We start from the raw sequence: 22,959 nt of genomic DNA, 5'->3' as shown, positions 1-22,959 counted from the left end.
AGGACGTTCTAAAACCAGAAGGGTTCGGTGGGCTTGAATTTGGAGCCAATGGAGAAGTGGGGGAGGCACTGTCTGGTTCATAAGGGAGCGAACTGAGAGAGGGCGTAAGTCAACGGCAGCTGCTTATCAAATGCCTGCTCTGTAGCAGGCATTTGAGATGTACTATCTTACTTAGCCCTCATAGAAACCCTCAGAGGTAGGGATGATCGCCCTCACTTGGAGCTGGGGAGACTGAGGCACATCATACACCTGCTCAGGGTCTCACAGCTTTTAAATGGCAGAGCTCTCATCTGAACCCAGGTCTGTCTGGCTCCAAGCTTCAGGAGGATGTGGGTGCCAACCCCAATCCATGAAGTGGCCTTATGGGTTTAAAAATCTCAAAACCCTCATGTCCCCAAACACCGGTCCCAATTATCAGCATGCTGGCAATCATCTGGTTATTAACCTGTGTTTCCCAAGGGCCATCCAAGCCATGAGGAAAAACACTCTGCACTCTGAAAAAAGCCCACAGGAATCTCCATTATAGATAAGCTTCTTAATTTAATCCCCCTTTTGTCCCACTTTTTCCTATTACTCCTTGTCTCAGTATTCACGAGTTCAGACAAGAGCAAAGGACTCCAAAGCTGCACACATTAATAGGTAAACACCAGGGGTAACTTCGCTCAGACACTCTGATGGACGTGCGGGCTTGCTGTTGCCTTGCAGAAGTGCAGAACAGGCCAAGGGCACCCATTTAATTAGCTTAGGAGTAACCGTGTGAGTGCTAAGCCTCCAGCTGGAAAAGGTAGACCAGAAGGAGGCGAAACAAACCTGTCAGCAATGGCAGGGGTGACGTGTGGTTGAGGAGGGCTGAAAGAGGCTTCCTGCCGCCTCCCAGCCCTCTCTCCAAGCGACCACAGTCATCTTTCCAGATGGCAAATCTGATCTCGTCTAGTCCCAGGCCACCCTACTTCAAAGACTCCCTTCTTCCTATAGAACAGAATCTGAACCCTTAACATGGTGTCGAGGACCAGCCCATCACAAGCCTGCCTGCCTCACCAGCCTTGACCTTCACATTCTAAGCAGCTGCGAGGCTCAAAGGAATCACGTCTCCCTCAACTCAAGCTCGGAGACTCTTCCGACAACCCCTGCCCCTGGACTGTCATCCGCGGGATCTTGGCTAAGACCACCTCCACTCTAGGAGGCCTTCCCTGCCCTCTCCACGCCTACCAGAGGGATGTGACCCACTATTACAAGGATAGACACAGAGGGTTGATCTGGGAGGGATCTTTGAAAATACTGCAGTGGGAGAGGAGTATTTATTCTGAGCTTACAAAAACCCCGATTAAAATGTCCTTCAGTGAGCTGTGGCACCTCCCTGCGTGCTCACTCTAATGACGCTGGTGGCCTTCATGATGCCAAAAAATTTGAAACTCTGAGCCCAGACTGGTCTCTCTTCATTTTACCTCCAGGAGCCCGAGCTCCAAAGAGGAGAGAAATACCAATAGCAACAGTCAGAACCTTTAACCAGTAAACAGGAGAGCAAGACCATGACATTTTCTGTTGGCCATAGAGGCAAGCTAATGAAGTATACAATTCGTTTATCCCATGTACATTTAAAAAACTCCAAATACATGCTAGATATTTGGGGCTGGAGCAGGTGTAGTGCTACTCAAGACACAATCTTGTTTTCAAAAGGCAGTGTAGAATAACAATGAAAGCCCAGACGTTGGAGCATGACAGGTTCAAGTTCCAATCCCAGCTCTGCCTCTTCATGGTAAGTACGTAACTCCAACCCTCAGGCTCCTCATCCTAAAATGGGAGTGGTAGTGCTCATCTTGTAGGGTCAGAAATAATAACTGTCAATGCCTAGGGCAGCAGCTGACACACACCAATACCCAGTTAATGCCAGCTCCTTTCCTCTTTCAAGGAATTCTGGGAGTGAAAGATGAATGCAGAAAGTATTTACAACACTGGGTGGAGTGCTATAATGCACAACTGACCCTTAAACAACATGAGTTTCAATGGCATGTGTCCACTTACACACAGATTTTTTCAATAAATATATTAGAAAACCTTTTGGAGATTTGTGACAATATGTAAAAACATTTTTTTCTCTAGATTATTTCATTATAAGAATACAGTATATAATACATAGAACATACAATATATGTGTTAATCAACTATGTTATTGATAAGGCTTCTAGTCAACAGTAGGCTATTTGTAGTTAAGTTTTAGGGGAGTCAAGAGTTAGATGCAGACTTTCGACTGCATGTGGGGGTCAGTGCCCCTAACCCTTGCATTGCTCAAGGGTCAGCTGTAAATATGCGCCAAGTGCTACAGGAGGACGAGGGATAGAGTGGAGAGACAGGAGCGTCAGAAGGAGTCAGGTTCATTTCCATGTGAACTGACCCTGGAGGACTTTCAGACTACAAGAGGAAGAGGAAGAGAGTGCACGGGCATGGTCTGCGGAGCACTGGAAAGTCAGGCAAGCCTGAAGCACAGGGTACACGATGGAAAGGAAAGACGGGTCAGACTGAAAAGGGCCTGAAATGTCAGGCCGAGGCGTCTGGAATTTATCCCGCAGGTAAGCAGACACCAACAGAAGGGGTGTGCTGTCTGGGTCAAACCACCAGACCACTGCCACGAGCATCCTCACACCACCAAATGGAGGCCACAGGGTGTGCAGCACAAACTTCTGGTTTTGCATGGACATCATCCGTCTCAGAGGTGCTGTTTGTGCTTTAGCTTCAAGACGCAGAAAAGGACTAGAACAAATGGGAGCCAGGAACCCAGCAGACAAACCAAACCCGGAAAATCGTCTTACCCAATGCTACACACTCACCTCTCTACCAGTTCACTCTGGGTGTTCATGTCCACTTCAACTGATTTTCCTGTAAGTAGAAACAACATCAAGAAGACGGAAAACATTAAAAAAGTAAAACCCACAGGCATTCCCTAATCATTTCTTGCACTGTTCCATTTGTTTAAACCCTCTTTATAATAATCCCAGATATTTAAAGTCAGAGTACCCAGGATACAGTGCAGACCACGACTCCTTCTTAATCTCTGGCACTAGTTCTGGGAGGACGGGAACAGCACTGAACCCAAGAAGCCGTCACAAAGGCACTGCTGGGTGCGGGTTCTTCTTCCTCCTCTGAAACTCTGCTACTAACACAATACGTGCTCATTATAGGAAAGGGGTAGCAGGAAAAAGAAACAGAAGATCACTACCCTCCAGGGACCCAGACATGCTCTTGGATTTCCTTGCATTCTTTTCCCCATGAAGTGTGGAAAAGACTGTTCCATGACTTGATGTTTTCACTTCATATTTTACTGTAAGCATTTTTCTTACTAAATTTGCTTTAGAAACAGAATTTTTAAATGACTACATTAATATTCCATTGCAGGCAGGCGTGTGCCTTGGTTTTTGCCTGCTCCCTGTCTGACATTTAGGTCATCTCCAATTTTTCGCTTTCATAAATAAATGAAATAAACATCTTTGTACATACAGCTTTAGCTGCATTTAAATTACTTCCTTATGAAAGACTCTTAGAAGTGAGACTACTGGGAAAGGAGTCTATGAGTGCCACTGGAAAAGCCAGTGTCAGCGGCAGGGGGAATGGCCCAAAAAATGACAAAGAACAGAAGGAAGCTCAGGACGCAGTTGGGCGAGAGACGCACTGCTCTCTCCTGCGTGTCGTGTCACCACATGCTCTTTCAAAGGAAGCCCAGATTTCAAAGGGGCTAACAGCTTCATGTTAAAAATACCTCGGAACTCGGGAATGGCAGACTGGGATGCGCTCTTTGAAGAAACGAATGTGTGGCTAAAGGAAAAAACAAACTCTTCTAAAACTGTACTTGGAAAATGAGACTATAATTAAATTCTACCCACACATACCATTTTCAAAACTACTCCTGAAAGGAAAAGTTCTCAAACACCACAGTACAGAGGAAAAAAGATCACCAGACATTCAAACAAGCGTTTACTGCCTCGGGGTCCCCACCCCGAGCTCCCAAGGCTGCTCGAGCTGCCGTCTGGGCTCCCTCACCACCCCCACCAGGCCGGTCACTGGGCACCAAAAGCCAGGGCGACATGCCAAAGGTCCGACAGTCACCTGCTGCCGGCAGGGCACCGGTGGGCCCCAGGAGGGTCAGCCGGGCCTGAGCGATCAGGTGCCAGGCCCTGAGGAAGATTCTTTACATCCACCACCTCCTTGGGTCTCACAGCAATCACACGGTGCCGGCATCTCCATTTCACAGTCAAGAGGTGGAAAACCAAGAGGTTTAACGTTTCCATCCTCTCACTCTGCCCAGTCCACACTCTCACCTATTCTACTGCATGTACCTGTTTCCCAGGGACGCGGGGCTACTCCCAGAGCTAGCTCAGCCACAAATTCACGTCTCGATCCTTTTGGTTACATTCTGACAAAAAAATGGCATATTTGGGCTCCCCAAAGGGGAGGAACAGGTGGACAGGACTCTACCACAGGGAAATGTACATCTCCCACTGGGTCAGTTTCCAAGACCTCAACCAGTCGTCCCAGACGGCAAGACCACCACGAACGGGAGGGACAACCATACAGTAAAAGAACAACTCAGTCAGCATTTTCTCTAACAGCTGCACAGGGCTGCTTACCAACATTCAGCTACTAAGATTTTGGCCTCCCAGACCCTGAGGAAGGGCCATCTGCTCCAGCCCGGCCTTCCACAGGGCTTACACATTCCACATGTACTAGCTAGGCAAACAGCAACATGATGTATGCTTTACATTCACCATGTTATTTAAGAGCACAGATACACTCCTCAGAACCTTCACAGGGCAGGGTCCCCCTGGGCTGGAGCAGACAAAGCATTCTGGGACTCCTGACCATAATCTCCTATTAAAATCATCAAAAACCCTTTCCTCAATTCCTAACAAAACCCATATGACTACAGAAAGAAGTGCCCTGATGCCACCAGAAGCATGAGTTTCCTCTTCTTCAAATAAGAGATCCTTTGGGGAGCTTGTAATGACTCAACAATTGTATTCCACCCGTTCCTCTATTATAACAGAATTCTTTAAAACCACATGACAAATCGTTATTGTGGGATTCATAGGGTGATCATTATACGTGATGCATTGAATTTCTTGGTGGAAACTGCCTTCACACAGGTGACAGGGTACCATCTGTCAGGCTATTCCAAAAGCTGAGGAGGCATGTCATGAAAACGCTATCCCCATCTTTCAGGCAAATCTTACTGCTATACCTAAAAGCCATGTAGTAGGTGGCAGTGGGGGGAACTTCATCTTTTCAAATAAAAAGACATCACGTTATCTGATCCATATTTAAACAAGCAAGAGAATGATCATGCGGGATGCACTTGTAACTGGTCGACCCGCCTTTAGGTCCCTATCTGCACAGGTCTACCCTGCTGCTGCCACCATTTAAGAAGCCTCTTTTGAAAGAGTATTCCCTAACTCAAAATCCATCAAATACATAGAATTAAGTTCAGAGAGCATAACCTGGTATCTCCTACATGACCCAAGTATCTCTTACTTTCCATCTCACTACTAATTCATATTCAGTATTTACAGTGCCCCTCCCAGGTGCCTGTGGCAGACACTGAGATACACAGATGAATGAGGAGCCACTTGCCCTCAGTGAGTTCACAGCTGAGTGGGGACAATGGACCCAAAAGACAGTGCCACTAGGGTACTGGGATATGGGGTAGAACAGACATTTTCGGAGGACACATGGAGGAAACAAACCCAATCCAGCCTGGCCAGAAGGCAGAATCTGGACAAGGTGACCTGACACATCTTTAAAGCAATAAAGAGCTGCTTCATAAAGACTAGAAGAGGCTAAGGGGCTATGTGGGGGGCAGATTCCAGGATATACAGGAGGAAAAACCCTCCATTTCATCTGACAGGCTGGTTCACTGTGCTACCCATACCTGCATGCCCACTACACCACTCTCAAATCCCCTTCCCCAACAGCTTCGAGTCTGCCCAATATGGAAGGGTGAGCTCCACTACCCCACAGGCCTTCCCTTCGGAGCTCAGTGGAGCCTCCCTCCAAGCTCACACTACGTGTGCCAGTCAGAGGACACTTAATCCAAGGACATTTAACCCTAGAATAAGATCCACACCACATCACACTGTCAGTACTGTCATCAGTCCTGACTGAGCACCACATGCACAGCCCTTCCTAGGCTGGGAGGCAGGACAACACAAGGCCTCCATTTTCCAGGGCTTATCCTCTGAAGAAGTAAAATACACCCACAGCAAGTATTGCTGTCGCCTTCTGAGCACCCCCTGTTGGCCATGCAGGCCACCAGGCACTTTAAATAATCTCATTTGATCCTCATAAACATTGCAAGACAGGTGCTATTACCTCAGAGGAAATCTGACCCTTAAAGTGATAAGTGAACCATAACGCTGGGATTTGAACTCATGTCTGCCTGGCTCCAAAGGTTCTGTTCTTTCCACCCCAGCACACAGACTCCACCACAAGACCGGATGTGACTGTCACATACAAGCTACAAACAACCCAGAAATAAAGAAAATGAATACATTTGTTTTTACTTGGTGTGAACAAAGTAAGCTTCTGGGAGGGTGGGCAGAATTTCTAGAAGTGGAGAGGAAGTGAAGCCTTCTAGAAAAGGGACTGGTTTGAAAAAAGTCTCATAAGTGGAGAAATGCAAGGCCTTGCCACAGGACTACTTGACCAGGATACCCAATTTGACAGGAGTGTGAAAAGCATGATACTATGGTGGTCAGGTTGCACTGTGGAGACAAGCTGCCTGGGCTCAAATTCAGACTCTGTCCCTTCCTATGTGAGTTTAGGGAAGGAAAGGCCTCTGTTCTTCATTTCTTAAATGAGGTGAAAACAGGACCTCCTCACAGGCTGCGAACAATGCCTGGCATGTGTGTACACTCAGTTTAGACCAGCCTTCCTCGCTACTTCTCCTTCATCATCCATCATTTAGAGGGTAATGGGCTGGAAAGGACAGACTGTTGAAGGCCTTGAAAGAGCTTGAATGTTGGGGTTCATCCCTATAGACAAAGGAGAATCAAGGGAAGGGATCCTGGCAGCTGTCCTCTATTCGTGTGGCTAAATCCTGGTGAGCTCACTGTGGAGAGGGGCCATCTCACAGTCGTCTTTGTACCTTCCCTAGGGCTTACTCAAAAACACCTGAAGCCAACACTATCCTGATTTATGCTACTGGTCTGGGGAGGCACCAGAAACAAGAATATGGTAGAAAACCTGGGACTACAATACCAGTTCTTGATCTACTTTGCGTCCCAACCCTCTTTGAGAATCTCAAAGTTATAGACCCTCACCCCAAAAAAACACACGTACTCACAAAATCTTGCAACATTCCAGACCCCTAGAAAATCCCTAGCCTATGGACTAGGGAAGAACCCTAGCTCAAATCCTTCTAAGTGTTAAGAAACTACACTATCATCCTACTTCTTGGGTTCTATGTTAAAGAAATAGGAAGGATATGCACAAAGATTCTAATATGATATTCTTTATACCACACTGAAAGCAACCTAAATGTCCATCTAATGGGGAATGATTAAATTATGGCACCTGCATACAAAAGAATGCTCTGAAGCCACTAAAACTTACAGAGTAGGTTAATATTTATTATCTGTAATTAAACACAGGAAGAGATTGCAAATAGTTCTGCTGCCACAAAAAACATACATGCATATAAGAAAAAAGGTAATTTATCAATTGTTGTATAAATGATACAATTACAAGAGCATTTGCTTATGTGTTATTCCACAATAAACACGTACTGCTTTGAATACAGACTGTATTTAAAGTAATTTTAAGAACTCATACTATCCAACTACCTCAAGTATAAAACTGCTTTATGATAAGCTCATTTCATAAGTCGGGAGCCAGACCCCTTGGATAGCATCCAAAAGAGACCCACCTCTTACATTTTATTCTCTAAGAAAGGGGCTGTGGTGAGGTTCCAGAGACTTTCATGCCTTTTGTAGAAGAAAAGAAAGTTCTATGTTTGTATTGTCCGCTAAGCTTTAAATGCTTCTGTTTCCAGAATCCAGAGTAAATAAGAAGTGAGACCTCCTTGGGCCTGTCAAGGTAAATGACTACAAAACAAACAAAGGGGTGAGTGGGGGAGGGCAGCTGGTGCCAGAGGCACTCTCTTGCAGCCCCCCACTTCCTAGGCCTGGGGTGAAGGCTCTTAGGAAGAAAAGAGCCAGATGGAATATGCCTTGGGCCTGGAAGATACAGCTCTATCTTGAGGACCTCGTTATTTCTCCAATAATAAAGGAAAACAAGCTTATTTGGAAAACCTTAGCCAGAAGAAAGTGGATTGCATAAAGCTAGGAAAAATCGAGTGCTCCTCTGTCCTGGTGCTTACAGGTCCCGGCGAACTGGTACTAGAAAAAGCAGTCTGCAGTAGGCCTAAGCTTTTGAATCTGTAACTGTTCCCTGGGCCCCTTTTCCCACACCCTCCCCTGTTCTACCCCGGAATTAAACTGAACATATGTGGGCCCTCGTACGTTCTGCACAGATGAAGAGAGGGGAACAAGGGGAATCTCGGTTCCACCAAGGCAAGCGTTGAGCTGCTGACTTTGCTCTGGCTCCCCTCATGCCCAAAACGCTGTGCCTCACATCAGGCACAGGCGCCACCCTGAGCCAAGGCTTCACAGAGCTATGGAACTTTAACCCTTCAGCCCTCAGAGAAAAGCCTTTGATTCTGAGCAGAGAAGAGACCAGACCTGCCTTCCATTTTGAAAAGATCGCTCTGACTGCTGTGTGGAAATAGAGTGCAGTAGGACAGGGTGGGAACGCAGAGGCCAGGGAACAAGAACCGCAACCACCCGGCCCGGTGACAGCGGCAAACTGGTGCAGTTACCACAGCAGCAATGAGGTAGTGAGAACCAGTCAGCCTTGGAAAACACAGAGACGGCAGAGCCTCGGAGGGGCGGCCAGTGTGATGGGAGAAGAACTGACTCTGAGTGATGTCCTCTTACAAGCAGAGGGAGGAAAGGACTCCTCCACGGAGGGGGATTGGCCACATCCAGTATATTCACATCCTGCTGTGAATCTGAGTAAGACCCAGTCTGAAAATTGATCACTGGGTTTAGTGAAGTGCATGTTATCAGTGACTCAAGCAAATGCCATTTCAGTGGAGAGGCTGGGATGTCTTAAAGCCCAATTCCAGTAGGTTTATGAGAGAAAGGGGGACTAGAAAGTAATATAAATGGATATAAAGGAGAGGGACAAAAATAGTGACTTCGAAGAGGCCATTTAAACAGATAAAAGTTTTAGCTTTGGAACCACCTTAATATTTTTCACATTCAAAAATAAGATTAACTCAGTAAGCATGGGAGGGGAACCTTATAATTAAGTACAAACAGAAACAAGCAAATTTAATTGTGTTTCAAATGAATAACAACACACTGGAGAAAGAATGAAAGCAGACAACTTTTACATGCAGTAACTGTATATCCTTAGTCTATTAACAAAAAAAATCATCAATAAATCTTGAACTCTTTCAGTAGGTAGGATTGTTTTTCATGGTGGTCTGGATGGAGCAATTCTGGAACTATTATGTGTACTATAGAACTGAGCAAATGAGCAGATATACAGATGTTGTGAAAACCAGGATTTTCACTGCTGGAGAAGGAAAATAACAAAAACGGAGTCAAGAAAGGCACAAAGGACACAGTGGGTTTGGGCTGGAATCAGAGGTACCATTGTGAAGCACTGCAAATTTCTAAAATAAATTATACATTTTGTGTGTGTGCGTGCGTGTGCACACACACACACACAGATACATATGTATATGCATGTGATATATATCCTAACTCTGCCTGCCAAGGGACCTGGAAACAAGGACACCCTAGCACCCTAGTAGTGATGAACATACCCAGCACCAAACCTTGGTACTGAAATAGCGTTCTCCTTTAAAATGAACCAGGGCTATACGGGGCAGGAACAGTACAAGGTGAGTCTGAAACAGCTTTTCTGTGCCTGAAAGTAAGGAAGCACCCCCCAAAAACAGATAACAACCTGTCAAAAAGAACTGCCACTTGTCAAATCTGGAACAATTTGAGCATTCGTATGAGAGTGAATAACAGTCCATTGGATAAAATAAAATACTTCAAGTCCACACTAACATGAACAACATAACAAAAATTTATAATAAGAGGAGGTAAAGGGAGAGTTCATCCGTATCACAGAAGCCACCTAAATAAATGAAGAAGAAATGATGGCGTTAGGAAAACATCACCATGTTGCCACCATCATAGTAATAATTGAGGAAAGAATCATTGAGGGCTGGCAAAACACATGGGTAAAAGTTTGAAGAAGCAAATATTTATGGAGTTACAAAATACCCCCACTAACTACTTGCACATTGTACAGGGAGAATTATAATTTATTGTGGAGAAACCCGACACACATCACCTTTCAACCAAGTGACCAAAGTTAATGTCACCCAAAATGGGGCAAATTGGTACCATGTGTTTCGTTAACAGGATGGGGTAAGAACACAATATTCATGTAGCATTCCTGCCAAAACCACACAACTAATCTCATCTAACTAACCTACTCTAATCATGAGGAAAGAACAACCCCACATGAGGCACTGGCCTTGAACTCATCAAAGAGTCACTATCACAGACAGCAGAGGGTCAGGGACTACACCCAATTAAAGGAACCCAAGGAGACGTGCCAACTCCACACATTGTGGGGACCGGATGAGGACCAGGAATAAAACTGCAATGAAACATGTTACTGAATCAGTTAATGAAGTCTGAATATGGACTGTATATCAGATAATACTGCATCCTGACAGTGACAGTAGTGCTGTGGGTATGTAAGACAAAGTCCTCAGGCTAAGGGACTACACACTGACGTATCTAGTGGCAAGGGATGAGCTACCGTCAATTCATTCTCACAGGGTTAGGAAAGATGAGAACCATTACAGTGTGTGTCTATACAAGTGTCTGTATGGGGGAGAGAGGGGGAGAGAATGACAAAGACAGTGTGGCAGAACTGATGAAGCTGAGTGAAGGTTGGAAGGGAGTTCCTGTTGCAGTCTCAAAAAATGGCAACTTTTTACAATTTTAATGCATCAGCATTTGTTAAAGTACCTAGCAACCTAACAAATGTTTAGCAAAGGTTTTCCTTCATCCTTCTTCTGACCACCTCTGACCCCTGAATATATTTCTTAACCAATAAAAGCTGGGGTTTCTTTCTTTGCTTGTCTGTTCTTAACAACACGTAAAAACATTTAAAACACATGAGTTTTCATCTCCAAACGCCCATTTCCATCTTCTCTAGAAAATTCAGAGGAACAGGCAACGAGGTGGCAGGTGCTGAGGGGTGGCTCACTCACGGGCCTCACACCTGGCCCCCGAGGCAGCTACCCGGACCCCAAATCTGGAGCAGTACAGACCCCCAGCCGCATGGAAGCAGTCACTGGAAGGCAGCAGCAGCCGGTATGGCTCTGCTGTCACCTCATGAGAGCAGAGGGGCAGAGGGTTAAGCAAGGCTAAGAGGCCAGCTCCTCCCGAGCCCCTCCAGGAAGTCCTAGCTCAAGTGCTGACGTGTCTTAAGACTCACATTCCCTCGCCCCACTTACCGCTAAGAAACAGCTTTTCCAGTTTCTCAAGCAGCTCAGCACATTGATTCAGCTGCTCCTGGAAACCCTCAGCCACGCAGTGATCCACGTCGCTGGCCTGCAGCAACTCCTCAAATGCTTTGATCATGGTGTTCATATGTTGACGATAAATGACACAGATGCCACAGCTATCCTTAATCTGCTGTCGCTGAAGGTAGAGCTCCCTGGCTTGAGACTGAACTAATGAATCGTATCTGATAAAAAGGGGAAAAGAAAATGATTGTACCATTTTAGGATTGAATTTTTGTGACCTTAACACTAATTGGAAAAATGACAGAGAACAATTTTTAAAAGCCTGCAGCTGCATTAAGTATGTATACTTTGAGAAAAATAGGAACTGTACAAGGTCACTACTTCTTTGGTTTCAAAACAGCCAACAAACTCTGGAACAAAGGCTCTCCCACAATATTTTTAACCTCATGAAGCCCCCAATTAAAATATAGATTGGCAAGTACTTAGGAGAACAATTAGTTTCCATACATTCTTCAAAAACACTACTTTGAATTGCAGAAACAAGTACCCCAAGGATCAGGAGACCCAACAAAATTCTCAGGAAGAACAAAGAAACTGCGAGGTAGTAAAACAGGACTCCCTCCTCTCAACTGAAAGGTCAGGGAATAATCGTAATGCAAACGACCATTTATGAAAGGTCTATGACCTGTCAATCACTGAATTAGATGATTTTTGTGAGTTATCTTTTCTTCCCCATCTTCTAAACAAATGTATGAACCTCCCCGTTTACAGCAGAGGAAAACTGAGTCAGAGATGGCAGTTAAATGGTGAAGACTTCAGACTCACTCAGCTCTGCCTTCAAAGCCCCTGCTCTATGATATAATCCTGCCTCCTGCCACCATTTCCATCTTTCCTTACGTAAACCCACAAGTACTAGTAGGCACTAGGAAAAACACCGGTTAAGGAAAACGTGGTTCATACAAACTGTGGCCGCAGTAACCTGGCTGAAGAGAGGCTTGGCAAAGACGGTGACCCTTGAGTTCAACATGTTCCCCTTTCCCTGAAACCTTCATTTTCAATCTATTCCCTGACAATAAGTAGGACTGGTAACGACCTTCGACCCTAAATGTGCACATACAGGTTATGTGACATGGGTATTGAAAGTGAGGCCTGGTTTAAAGGATGAGAATTGACACAAATATCAGAGTGGGACAATGGGGGGCATGAACACTGACAACAGTTCTGAGCGGCTCTGTGAAGCTTCTCAGTCACGGCAACCTCTGCGAGGACCAAATTCCTCATTTACAAAAACACGTTTAAGAATAATTCCTTCTCAGGTGACTTTGAGGATTAGATAAGAAAAGTGTCTAATCTGAAGTCTGACCCAACTGCTTTCAGTAACTACAAGCTTTCTTCCCTCTGGCAGTTGGGGAAGTCTTGAGAAATTCACACTGGCTCCTGGCAATTCAGAACAATGTGTCTGTCTCAAATTAGTGACGAATGATGGTCAACTTAACAAATGATCCCATTTTTGCCATATCTTATGAAGCAAACCTCTATTTCTTTTTTTGCCCATAAAACACATCTTCATGACCTCAGAATTCTTCTTTTTCAACACAGGCTTATTTCTCTAGGATGACCTTAAAGGGTAAAGATATGGAAAACATTTATATTCTTCCCACCCTACCTAGGTCATCAGTTCTGTCCCCCAGCACAGTGAAAGCCAACAACAGGGTCCAGGAGTAAATACTGTCGTTTAGCCAAACTGCATAACTCACTAAACCACTGGTATATGACCTCTACCCTAAGGTCCCCAACCAGAGAAGCGTGAAACCTCCTCTGCCAATTCAGGGACCCAAGACTGCTATGTGTGCGGCCACTATTTCTAGTGGCCGCACATGTCCCTCCTCCACAGGCCTACTGCCTTCAGCCCACCACCAGGCCTGCCCCGCTTCACACCGCCACGGACCAGCATTCCATTTTCACTCATGGGCTCCGACCGAGTCACAGCAGAGAACTGAGGCTTGAATAGGGGGCGAAGGCAGAGGTGGGGTGTGTGTACCTTGAAGGTGAGAGATCTCTGAACTTATTCTGTAGGTTGCATATTTCACTAAAAAGTTCCATGTTCAAATTCTGCTCCTTCTGCAGCTCATATTCCTGTACCACCAGCTGCTGTTGGAGGCCCTCCAGAATCCCACTGTCAATCATCTCTGAGGCCAGTGGATGCAGGATTTTCACGTGTTTCACATAATGTACTTGGTGCGAACTGGAAAAGGTCATTTCTTCTTCATTGGTACTGCCCTTGGGCTTGTTCAAGCTGTCCTGGGCCCCCTCTGTCCCACACAAGACTGTGATTACGGCCTCGCTGCACTGGGAGTGCTTCTGAAGCTGAAGCAGGAAATTCCGGTAGCCGTTGAGCTCAGTTTCCAAGGCACAGATTTTCTGTTTTAAGTTTTCTGTATCATTTGAGGTATCGATGTTTTCAGACTGACAGGTCACAATCACACCGACTTCAGTGGGAAGTTGACTCTTAGAACTCAAGTCATTAGCTACTGAAGTTGGGCCCAGGATATCTTTAGAAGGATTTTCTTTGCTTGTTGGCAAGATGGCAAGGTCATCAGGCTGGTGAATTCCAGAGTCTGAAAGTCAAACACATTTATGTCAGCATCTACATTGCTGAAATCTGTGTCCTTCCTCACAGGCGCCTCCCAACACACCTCTCTGACTCTAGTCTTTCCCTCTTACCTCTCAATTCAGCCTCCTTCTCAGAGCAACTGTTCTGAAAAGTGAATCTAACCATGATAACCACCTCTCCCCACCTAAAACTCATCAATATCCCCACTCTCCTGAGGATTGAATCCAAACTCCCTCTCACAGCATCTGAGACCCTTACTGATCTAGTTCCAGGCAACCTTTTCAGAAACATCCTTTGGAGATTCCCTACTAAATTAACCAGGCTCTTTCATGCCTCCATGCTTTCGCAGTGCTGTTCCTCTGCTGGAATACACTCAGCCTTGTACTGCACTCCTGCTCAGTGAACTCCTACTCATCCTTTAACACCCAGATCTCATTTTCCTTCTTCTGCAAGCCCATCTCCAAACAATGTAGAACAGCCCCCTGTGCTTCCACAGCACCTTATACATGTCACCTGTGATAAATGCCATGTGCTAAGTGCTAAGGCAGGAATTACATTTGCCTTATTCATGTATTTACACAGCAATGAGTCAGAGGGATTCCTCTCTCTCACTGGGCTGTGAGTTCTTTGCAGCAGGCACTGGCCTTTCATTTTCATATTCTCCATGCCTAGAACAGTTTACCCAGACCAGAAGTCAGTGAAGGTCTGACAAATGTCGGGGAATAAGTGAAGTAACATGAAAGAGCAGTAATTTTAAAATCCATGACAGAGAGAGCCTTCTTCTCACTTCCATGTCTACCAGTTTCCCAGAGATGCTACGCTGTCCCCTGGAGTGAACTGTTTCACTGGCTCACAAGCCAGCCAGGAAATCTTTTCTTACAGCTAGTTTAAATCCCCAGATAGCAGCCAAGCTTGTCTGAGAGGCAGAATGATGCTGCAGAAGGCATATATAGCTTTGAAGCAAAAGAGGAGAGGGATCACACCTAGCTTTGCCACTTGCTGCCTGCATAGCCCTAGGCCAGTAACTTAGTGTCCCACAGCCTCAGTTTCCCCAAAAAGATGTGTAATATGCTTGTTGTGAGGCTTCAAGCTCAAGCTGAGCCCAAAGCTTCTGTCCTTAACCACATACCACACTGCCTGCTATCGGGGGAAAGCTCAGCTCAATGTAAGGGGTTGTTTGAATGATGAAGAGACAGCAGGACACAGTAGGAAAGCCCATCTTTGAAATCCAACAGATCTAGTTTCAAAATGGCTCTCCCACGTACTCGTTTATGACCTCAGGCAAGTTACTTAACCTCTCTGAACCTCAGCATCTTCATCTGCAAAACGGTGAGAACTTCATTTACTGTGAAGGGTTGTATCTGTTTTGCTTTTAGGGTCAAATGGGACAATATCTGCAAACAGACTAACACAGTGTCTGGCACAGGGCAGTAAAAGGCCCTAATTAGTATCGATATCCTCTGCTTCCCTAACACTGCTCGCAGGTGAAAGAAGAGGCATGCATGCGAGCAGAGGCTGCAGACCTGGGGCAATGCTGCAAAAGCCACGGCATGGTTTGGATGAGATGACCTGTGGGGGGCGCTCAGAAAGAAAAGCACACAAAAATCCAGTCAGACTACGTAGTCCAACTTCTGGGTTCTGCAATTGCTCCTCGTGCCTTTAAGTCCATTCTTGTCTCTCTGCTCACAATGCAAACACCATAAAATAAACTTTTTTATTTCAAGAATAGCTGCTGCATGATATAAAGGAAGCATTCCTAATACAGCATTTTTACTGTAAAAAATGTGTTATGATCACAAGTCTCTGAGGTCCTTTGGGGTGGAGGCAGTGTCGTTCGTCTCCGTTTCTCTAGCGTCTGGCACAGGGCCTGGGGCAGGGAGCGTACTCGGTAAGAATTGCTGGCTAAATGAGTATAAGAGAGACAGACAGAGGAGACATCTCAACAAGGCTTTTTTTCCAGTAAATCACCCTCCAAGACAAGAAAGTAGCTTTGCTGTAACAACCTCACGATAATGGAATTTCATGGCAAGAAGCAGTGTTCACTCATGGGAGTAAGAGCAGTTGGAAAGACTTCCAGTAAGTAATCATGAGGCAAAGACAAATGTAAGACCCACACAAATGTCCTTTTGTGATACAGACTGTGTCCAGATCTGATGTTTAGCTACACAAGCATGTCCGCGTGTGCACACCCACACCCACGCCCACCTCAGAATGGTTGGGAGGGCGCGAATTCTCATATTCACATATAGGCCTCCACTTTAGACTTTGCTCCTTACAATGCAACATTCAGACACTCGACACTCATAATTTTGACTGAAAAGTACTCCTAATCTACAGCAGTTTGTGATTTTTTTCAGAGGTAAGGATGTGTGTGATTTCTAGGCTCCAAGGCCAATATATACAGCAAGTCTCATGACCCAGCATCAGCATGGCAATGTGGCTATGCTGCTCTGCTCAGTAGCCCTCTATAAAGGTCCAAGAGAGGATTTTTTATATAAAAATCCCTGCCCAGAGGGCTTAAGAGAGGGACGATTATAAGGGATAGTATATAGTGTGAACCTGCAGGGTTGGCAGGGCCTCAAGATACCTAACTATGTGCTAAGACGTGGCCTGGGCACCACGCACCTCACCTATGCTATCCATTTAATCTTCACAACAACCCTGGGAGGCACCACTAGTCTCCCCATTCTACAGAAGGGGAAATTGAGGCTTAGAGTTAAGAACCAGCCAAGGTTTGGGGTGAGTAAGCGGCAGAGCCCCGGCCATCGCCTCCAGCACCCCTGAGTGCTGCCACCCAGAGTATCCCCCCAGCTGGGGTTTCCCAGTCGGGGGCTGCACGAGCAAGAAGAGACATGCCGCAGCCCTCAGCGTGAGGACCGATGATGTCTGCGGAATCCCCTTCATTTATTTCTCCAGCATCTATCCAGCGGCTGCTAAAGGAGTCCCAGGGGTGAGAGTGGCGCACACAGTACCCCCCCTTGCGGGGGGCGGACACTGAGCAAGTCAACCCAAGGCCAAAACCCTGCGGCAGGGCGCTACTGAGAGTGTCTGAATGACTGGGGCCTTCAGGAGGGCCTTCCCTGGAAAGTAATGTTTTAGGCAGAGACCCAAAGGCTGAGGCATCAGCGAGGCAAAAACTAAAGAGGGGAAATTCAGGCAGAGACATCAGCATATGCAAAGTCCCAGAAGTATGTTGAGAAAAAGGAAAGAAGTTCACTAATGATGGGGATTTGAGAGAGAAAGGGAAAGTGCCAATCAGTTAAGAAGCCTAGTTAGTAACCGATTAACTATGAAGAAGAAATCAAAAGATGTCCCCAGGACCATTTATTTGAATTATAGGAAATACTGCAGTTGTGGAACTTTCTACAAATCAACTAAGGGGTACTTTATTACCTGGTACAGTGGCATGGCCTTCCCCTCAGAGCCCAGAGCACTCAGCAGCATGTGACCGTGTCGTCACCTCACTGACTGGAGGCCTTAGGAAAGCACACAGGGCCGGGAGCAGGCCCCTAACTCAGCACTGCTGAAGGCTGGTGTCCTCACGGCCACCCCATGACAAATTTATGACTCCTGAAGACAATTATTTTTTACAGAGTTAATTAGGTCCAGATTAATAGTGATTTTTTTTTAATGAAGGTAGAAAAAAGATCTAAGGTAAAAGGAAAAATGTAAGATGTGTTCATGCTGGTAGAGTAAGACCATGAATAGTGTCATATTACCCTTTGTGCTTATCTGTATGCTTATAATACTTCATAACTTAAGACGGAAGAGATATAACTTGCCTGGGGCCTCCAGTCTGTAAGTCTCCCACCGATGTACCAGGTGTCAGCTCAGTCTCACCTCTGACCCACCTCCCGGTCAGGTGCCTGGCTGTGTGCCCCTAACAGCAGCCAGTACCACAAAGAATACTGGTCTGACTGGGAGACCCCTGAGAGCAAGCGCCGTGGCCTTCCAGGCGGAACCAGCAGAACCCAGCCCACTGCCTGGCAGAAAAGTGTCCAACAAATGGACTGGTAAACTCTGACATCCTACTGTACCTTGACCTCTCTACCTACTTCCCAGCTAGGGCACCCTCAAACCTCAGCTTCCTCATGTGTTAATGAAAATAACATTGATGCCCTAAGACGGTTATTGAGAGGCTTAGTAACAACTTTCATATAAAACACCCCAAATGGTGCCTGACACAGAGCCTTGAACACCCAATCACACAGGGTTGAATTCTGACCGGTCTCACAGCCAGCTTGCTGATCGCTGTCCCCTTCCTCGTTGATCGGGACCCAGGGTGTGGCTTTACTTCCTTTCTGCTCTCCTGGGCTGTCCTGGCAGGCTGCTCCCACAAGGGGCTGGGCTACAAGCATTCACAAAGAGAAAGAAAAATACAAACCACAGACTTGAAACTTAGCCAAGCAACTGAGAGAAACACAAAGATACAACAGGGAAAATGAAAACACTGGGGAGGCAAAATGCAATTTATAAAATAAAATTAATCTATCGAGCTGCCATAACAGGACATAAGCAGCATAAATACACTGCAGCTTGTCTCAAAGGCTCTCAAAAAACTCTGAGTGAGAAAATGAATTCTATAGCTGAATGCTCACTTTCCCAAGAAGAGAGAGGCCCTAGGGTCTTCTGGGCACCTGCAGAAGTACCACCTGGTTGAGGCACTCTGGTGTCTCAGCAAGAAATAAAAACATTGTTAAGTGCAAATGGCAAGTGCTGGGCCAAGTGCCAGGGCCTCTGGTGGGCTGAGTCACCTTTGCCATAAAATCTTTCCTCTCTGACACGCCGCCCCCAACTTCCACCCTGCACTGATTTAATTATCTCCCCCCATCCCACCCACAACACCCAAGTTCTCAGAAGGCAGAGAATATATCTCATTCCTCTCTCTGTCTCTCCTACACCAAGTACATGAGGATGGGAACACAGCAGGGGCTCAGGGAATAGTCACAGAATAGATGCCCAGCTGGCTGGATTAAGAGAAGGTGGGAAAGGAAGCAGGGAGGGCAGAGCAATCTTGCCAAAGGCCAACGTATCTTGAAACCTCAACTATGGTAAACCCAAGAACCTGAAATTAAATGGAAAATACCTCTAACTGTAGATCATTATAAAACCTATATGCAAGGTATCACATACTAGGCTCCATGAAAAGTAAAGGATAGCCTTTGAAATCAGGCAGGCTGGTTCAGGAAGTTCCTAACAGTGTGACTGTAGCTAAGTCACTTTATCTCCGAAACTGCTGCTTCAATGATAAAACATGAATAATTACTGTTCCTGCCTCAAAGGGCTGTTGAGAGGATTCAATTAGATCATGTATTTGAGTGGAGAGTGGGGCTGAATAAATAACAGGTCTTATTACTGCTACAGGAGTCCAAGGCTCCCAGTTATCTCCTATCCCTGACCCACTCTGAAAATCCCCTAATCAGACACAATCTCCCATCCTGAATACAAACTCTTGGGCTAAATTCCAAGAAGCCTCAGTCTACTCCTGAACATCCCTGTCTTGCCCAGGCTGTAACATGTGTAAAGTGTGTAAGTGCCTTTGCTCTTCACTAACACTTCCAGACCATTCTCTTTCTTCCCTAAAAACTCCAGCTTTGCAGCTCTTGCTGTCAGACTATACGAGTGACTACCGCACCTTACTGCGGCCACCCATGGTCCCAATTCCTTGAATCCCGTGGGATTCACGGACACTGTGGCTCCTAACTGGCCTGCTTCTCCACACCTCTTTACGGCAAAATCCCTCCGACTTGCCTGTGTTTGCTGTCTCCTACACAAGCCCCACCACGCCACAGAATCAGCTCCCTTCAAGGTCACTGATGACTTCCTGGTTGCTAAACCCCAAGGCCAAACATTCAGGCTGTCTTACTTGTCTTACTAGCAGTATTTGACCCAGCTAATCTGTTCTTTTCTCAGCCTCTGGGTGTCATCCTCTCTTAGCTCCCCTGCCACATCACTGGCGGCTCCTTCTCAGTCCACCCTCTCCTCACTAGAGCCCATGACTCAGTTCCTAGACCTACTCCCTATGTCTCCAAGTCTCACAGCTTCAAAGGCCAGTGACTGTTTATGCCCTAAGTTTACAGCTCCAGCCTGGATCTTGCCCCTTGACTCCAGACTCATCTTCCTCTAACTGCCAAGCTGACATCTCCTCGGGGATGGTAGACAGGCATCTAACCCGGACACCTATGTCCCACTAAGCCTGCTCTCCTGCAGTCTTTCCCATCTCAGAGCATGACAACGCCATCCTTCCAGCGGTTCACATTAAAAGTGATCCTTTAAAGCGGAGTCAGCCTACTTTCCTTATAGAGCCAAGTAATAAATAATGTAGGCTCGCAAACTACAGGGTGTCTATCACGACTACTCAACGCTGCCATCAGGTGCAAAAGCAGTCACAGGCAACATGCAGATGCAAGAGGGTGGCTGCGTTCCAATAAAACCAGAGAAACTACATCCCGTCAGCCAGTCTGCCAATCCCTGCTTTAAAGTTTAAGTCAGATCATGTCGCTTTGCTGCTCAAAACCCTCCAACAGTTTCCAATCTTCTCTAGAGTAAAACACCAAGGTTTTGAATGGCCTTTGAGGGCCTACCCAATCTGCCACCTCCCCGACCTCTTTCCCTCTTCCTCTGTCTTATTCCACTCCAGCCACATAATTGGCCTCCTTCCTATTCATCCAGCTCCTCAAGTTCAACGCAACATCAGGGCCTTTGCCAGGAATGCACTTCCCGAGATGACTAGTCCACTCACTTCCTCCCAGTTTCCATTCACATGTTGCCTCATCAGGGAAGCTCTAAGACTACCAACCCCAGTATATTAGCAAACTCTGCCCCCACTCCATGGCACCCAGGCTCTCAACCCTGCCTTACTGTGCTCCACAGCACTTACCATCTCACATATTATGTATCTGCTTAGCAGCTTACTGTCCTTCCCCCTACAAGAGTGTGAGCCAGACACAGACTTCATCTGCTGCGTTCACTCCTATCTCCCCAGTGCCTACAACAGGGCTCAACATACAGAAGGATTTAATAAATACTTTTTGAATAGATACATAAGAGTACTGTTGTCTTGGCACTGTGTGTTGCTGTCACTTACTTACAGCAGAAGTTCAAAATCAGGGGTTATCATGTGTATTTTTGTGGCTTCATGAACCCTCTGCAAATGATGTAGAAACTATATCCATGCTAACCTGCGCTGTTCTGTAAGAGGGCCCTCACTTTTCTTCACAATCTCAAAGAGGCAGTGGACCAAAATCTCTAAGCACCACTGTCCCAGACCAGAGGACACCTCCAGAGGTGCTCACTCCAAGCCTACGGTCTAACCCAGGGGCTCTCTATCCTGGGAGCTCTAGGAGGGCAGAGACAGCAGACTCAAAGTGGGTAGGGAGGCAGGTCACTTCTAGAGGAAGACACATGGTCTGTGGGGCTTGGGATTAGCCCTGAGGAACCCAAAGTAATGTAGCCTGGACATTCCAGAGAACCCTGCCAAGAGGACTCTCACTTCCACAGACAAAGCCAGGAAAAAAAGCCCAGATTCAAGTCACCTCACAGATGGGGTACCCCAGACAATCCCAAGTGAAGGCAGCAGTGACCTCACAAGACCCACGAAGCCTCCAAGTTCCCTTTATCCAGACTCAGAATAAAATGAAAACAATAGATTCATTTTCCTTATTGTGTTCCCCTGATTGTGTATTTGTCAAGAGTCAAGATTAATCACTGCAATTCATGAAATTTATTCTCAAACTTATTGCAATTCTAAACAACAAAGTTGACATTTCAAGCAGTTCTATGGGGTCATTCATCTAGCTCGCGGAGAATACATTTTCCTTGGTGCTTACCTTTCAGGAGCGTTTTGCCTGGTGCCGGCCTCTCCTCCATCATTGCTTTAGCCAGAATTAACTTCTGGTGAAGCTGCTTATTGCAAATTTTGAACTCCTTCAGCTCCCCCTGCAGCTGGACCACCACCTCCCGGCTGTCAGGGAGCCGATACGCACTTCCTAATGACTGGGACGGTTTCATTAGGATGGGCAGGCGGGACTTCTTAGCATCCTGAGTACACAGAGACAACAGTGAACATACTTCCTTTGGTCACACAGTCAACATTATTGTGGCAACCTTATAAAACAGGATTCAAACATGCTGTCCAGACTTCTGATTCCTGTAACTGCTATGCTCACCTGCCAGTCTAGAGAGTTTGTATCTTGGCAGGTCCCTCCTCTTCAACACCCTCTTGGCCCTGGCCCACTGTCTCTCTGGGCAGTCCAAATGCTCAATATATGGCAGTCCTTTTTCCCACACAATCTTCTGGGGAACATCATGCTCCTTACCTATTTCCTCATTTCCCACTCATTCCTCAACTGAAGCCAATCTGATTCCCACCTTGTTACTCTACCAGAAGCACCTTAATCAAAGTTTTCAGTGGCTAGTAAGTCACAAATCCAATGCATATTTCCCAGACTCAGAGCTCCCAATCTGCCCATCTAGATATCTTCATTTTCAATGGTTCACAGGCACTCCAGAGTCAACTGAAAACTCAACTCTTTAACTCCAGCACCCTCTGTCTCTACCCCTGAAGCTATGCCACTTGACCCATCTCTGTCTTGGGGAACTACACCACCATCTCCTTATTGCACGACCCAGCACCTGGGCATCACCGTCCAACTTCCCTCCCTATTCATCACCCACTTTCGTCACACACCAAGTTCTACTATTCCAACTCCCCAGCTGTCTCTGAATTCCTTCA

General features: G+C 46.2%; 1 protein-coding gene across 4 annotated transcripts in view; it reads right to left on the bottom strand.

Annotated features, from left to right (window-relative positions):
- The window catches only part of CDK5RAP2 (CDK5 regulatory subunit associated protein 2), a 173,887-nt gene that overhangs the window by 32,504 nt on the left and 118,424 nt on the right, over nt 1-22,959 (bottom strand). For all 4 annotated transcript variants that reach the window (XM_073225524.1, XM_037022238.2, XM_037022236.2 and 1 more), the window contains 5 exons: nt 22,055-22,265; nt 18,451-18,573; nt 13,653-14,229; nt 11,600-11,832; nt 2,826-2,874 (listed from right to left, as the gene is read on the bottom strand). In XM_073225524.1, the coding sequence (XP_073081625.1) occupies nt 2,826-2,874; nt 11,600-11,832; nt 13,653-14,229; nt 18,451-18,573; nt 22,055-22,265 (1,193 nt within the window). The remainder of the gene's footprint in view (nt 1-2,825; nt 2,875-11,599; nt 11,833-13,652; nt 14,230-18,450; nt 18,574-22,054; nt 22,266-22,959) is intronic.

This window comes from Manis javanica, chromosome 2 (genome assembly GCF_040802235.1).
Source record: "Manis javanica isolate MJ-LG chromosome 2, MJ_LKY, whole genome shotgun sequence".
NCBI lineage: Eukaryota > Metazoa > Chordata > Mammalia > Pholidota > Manidae > Manis > Manis javanica.
This window is presented reverse-complemented; position numbering and strand designations above follow the sequence as displayed.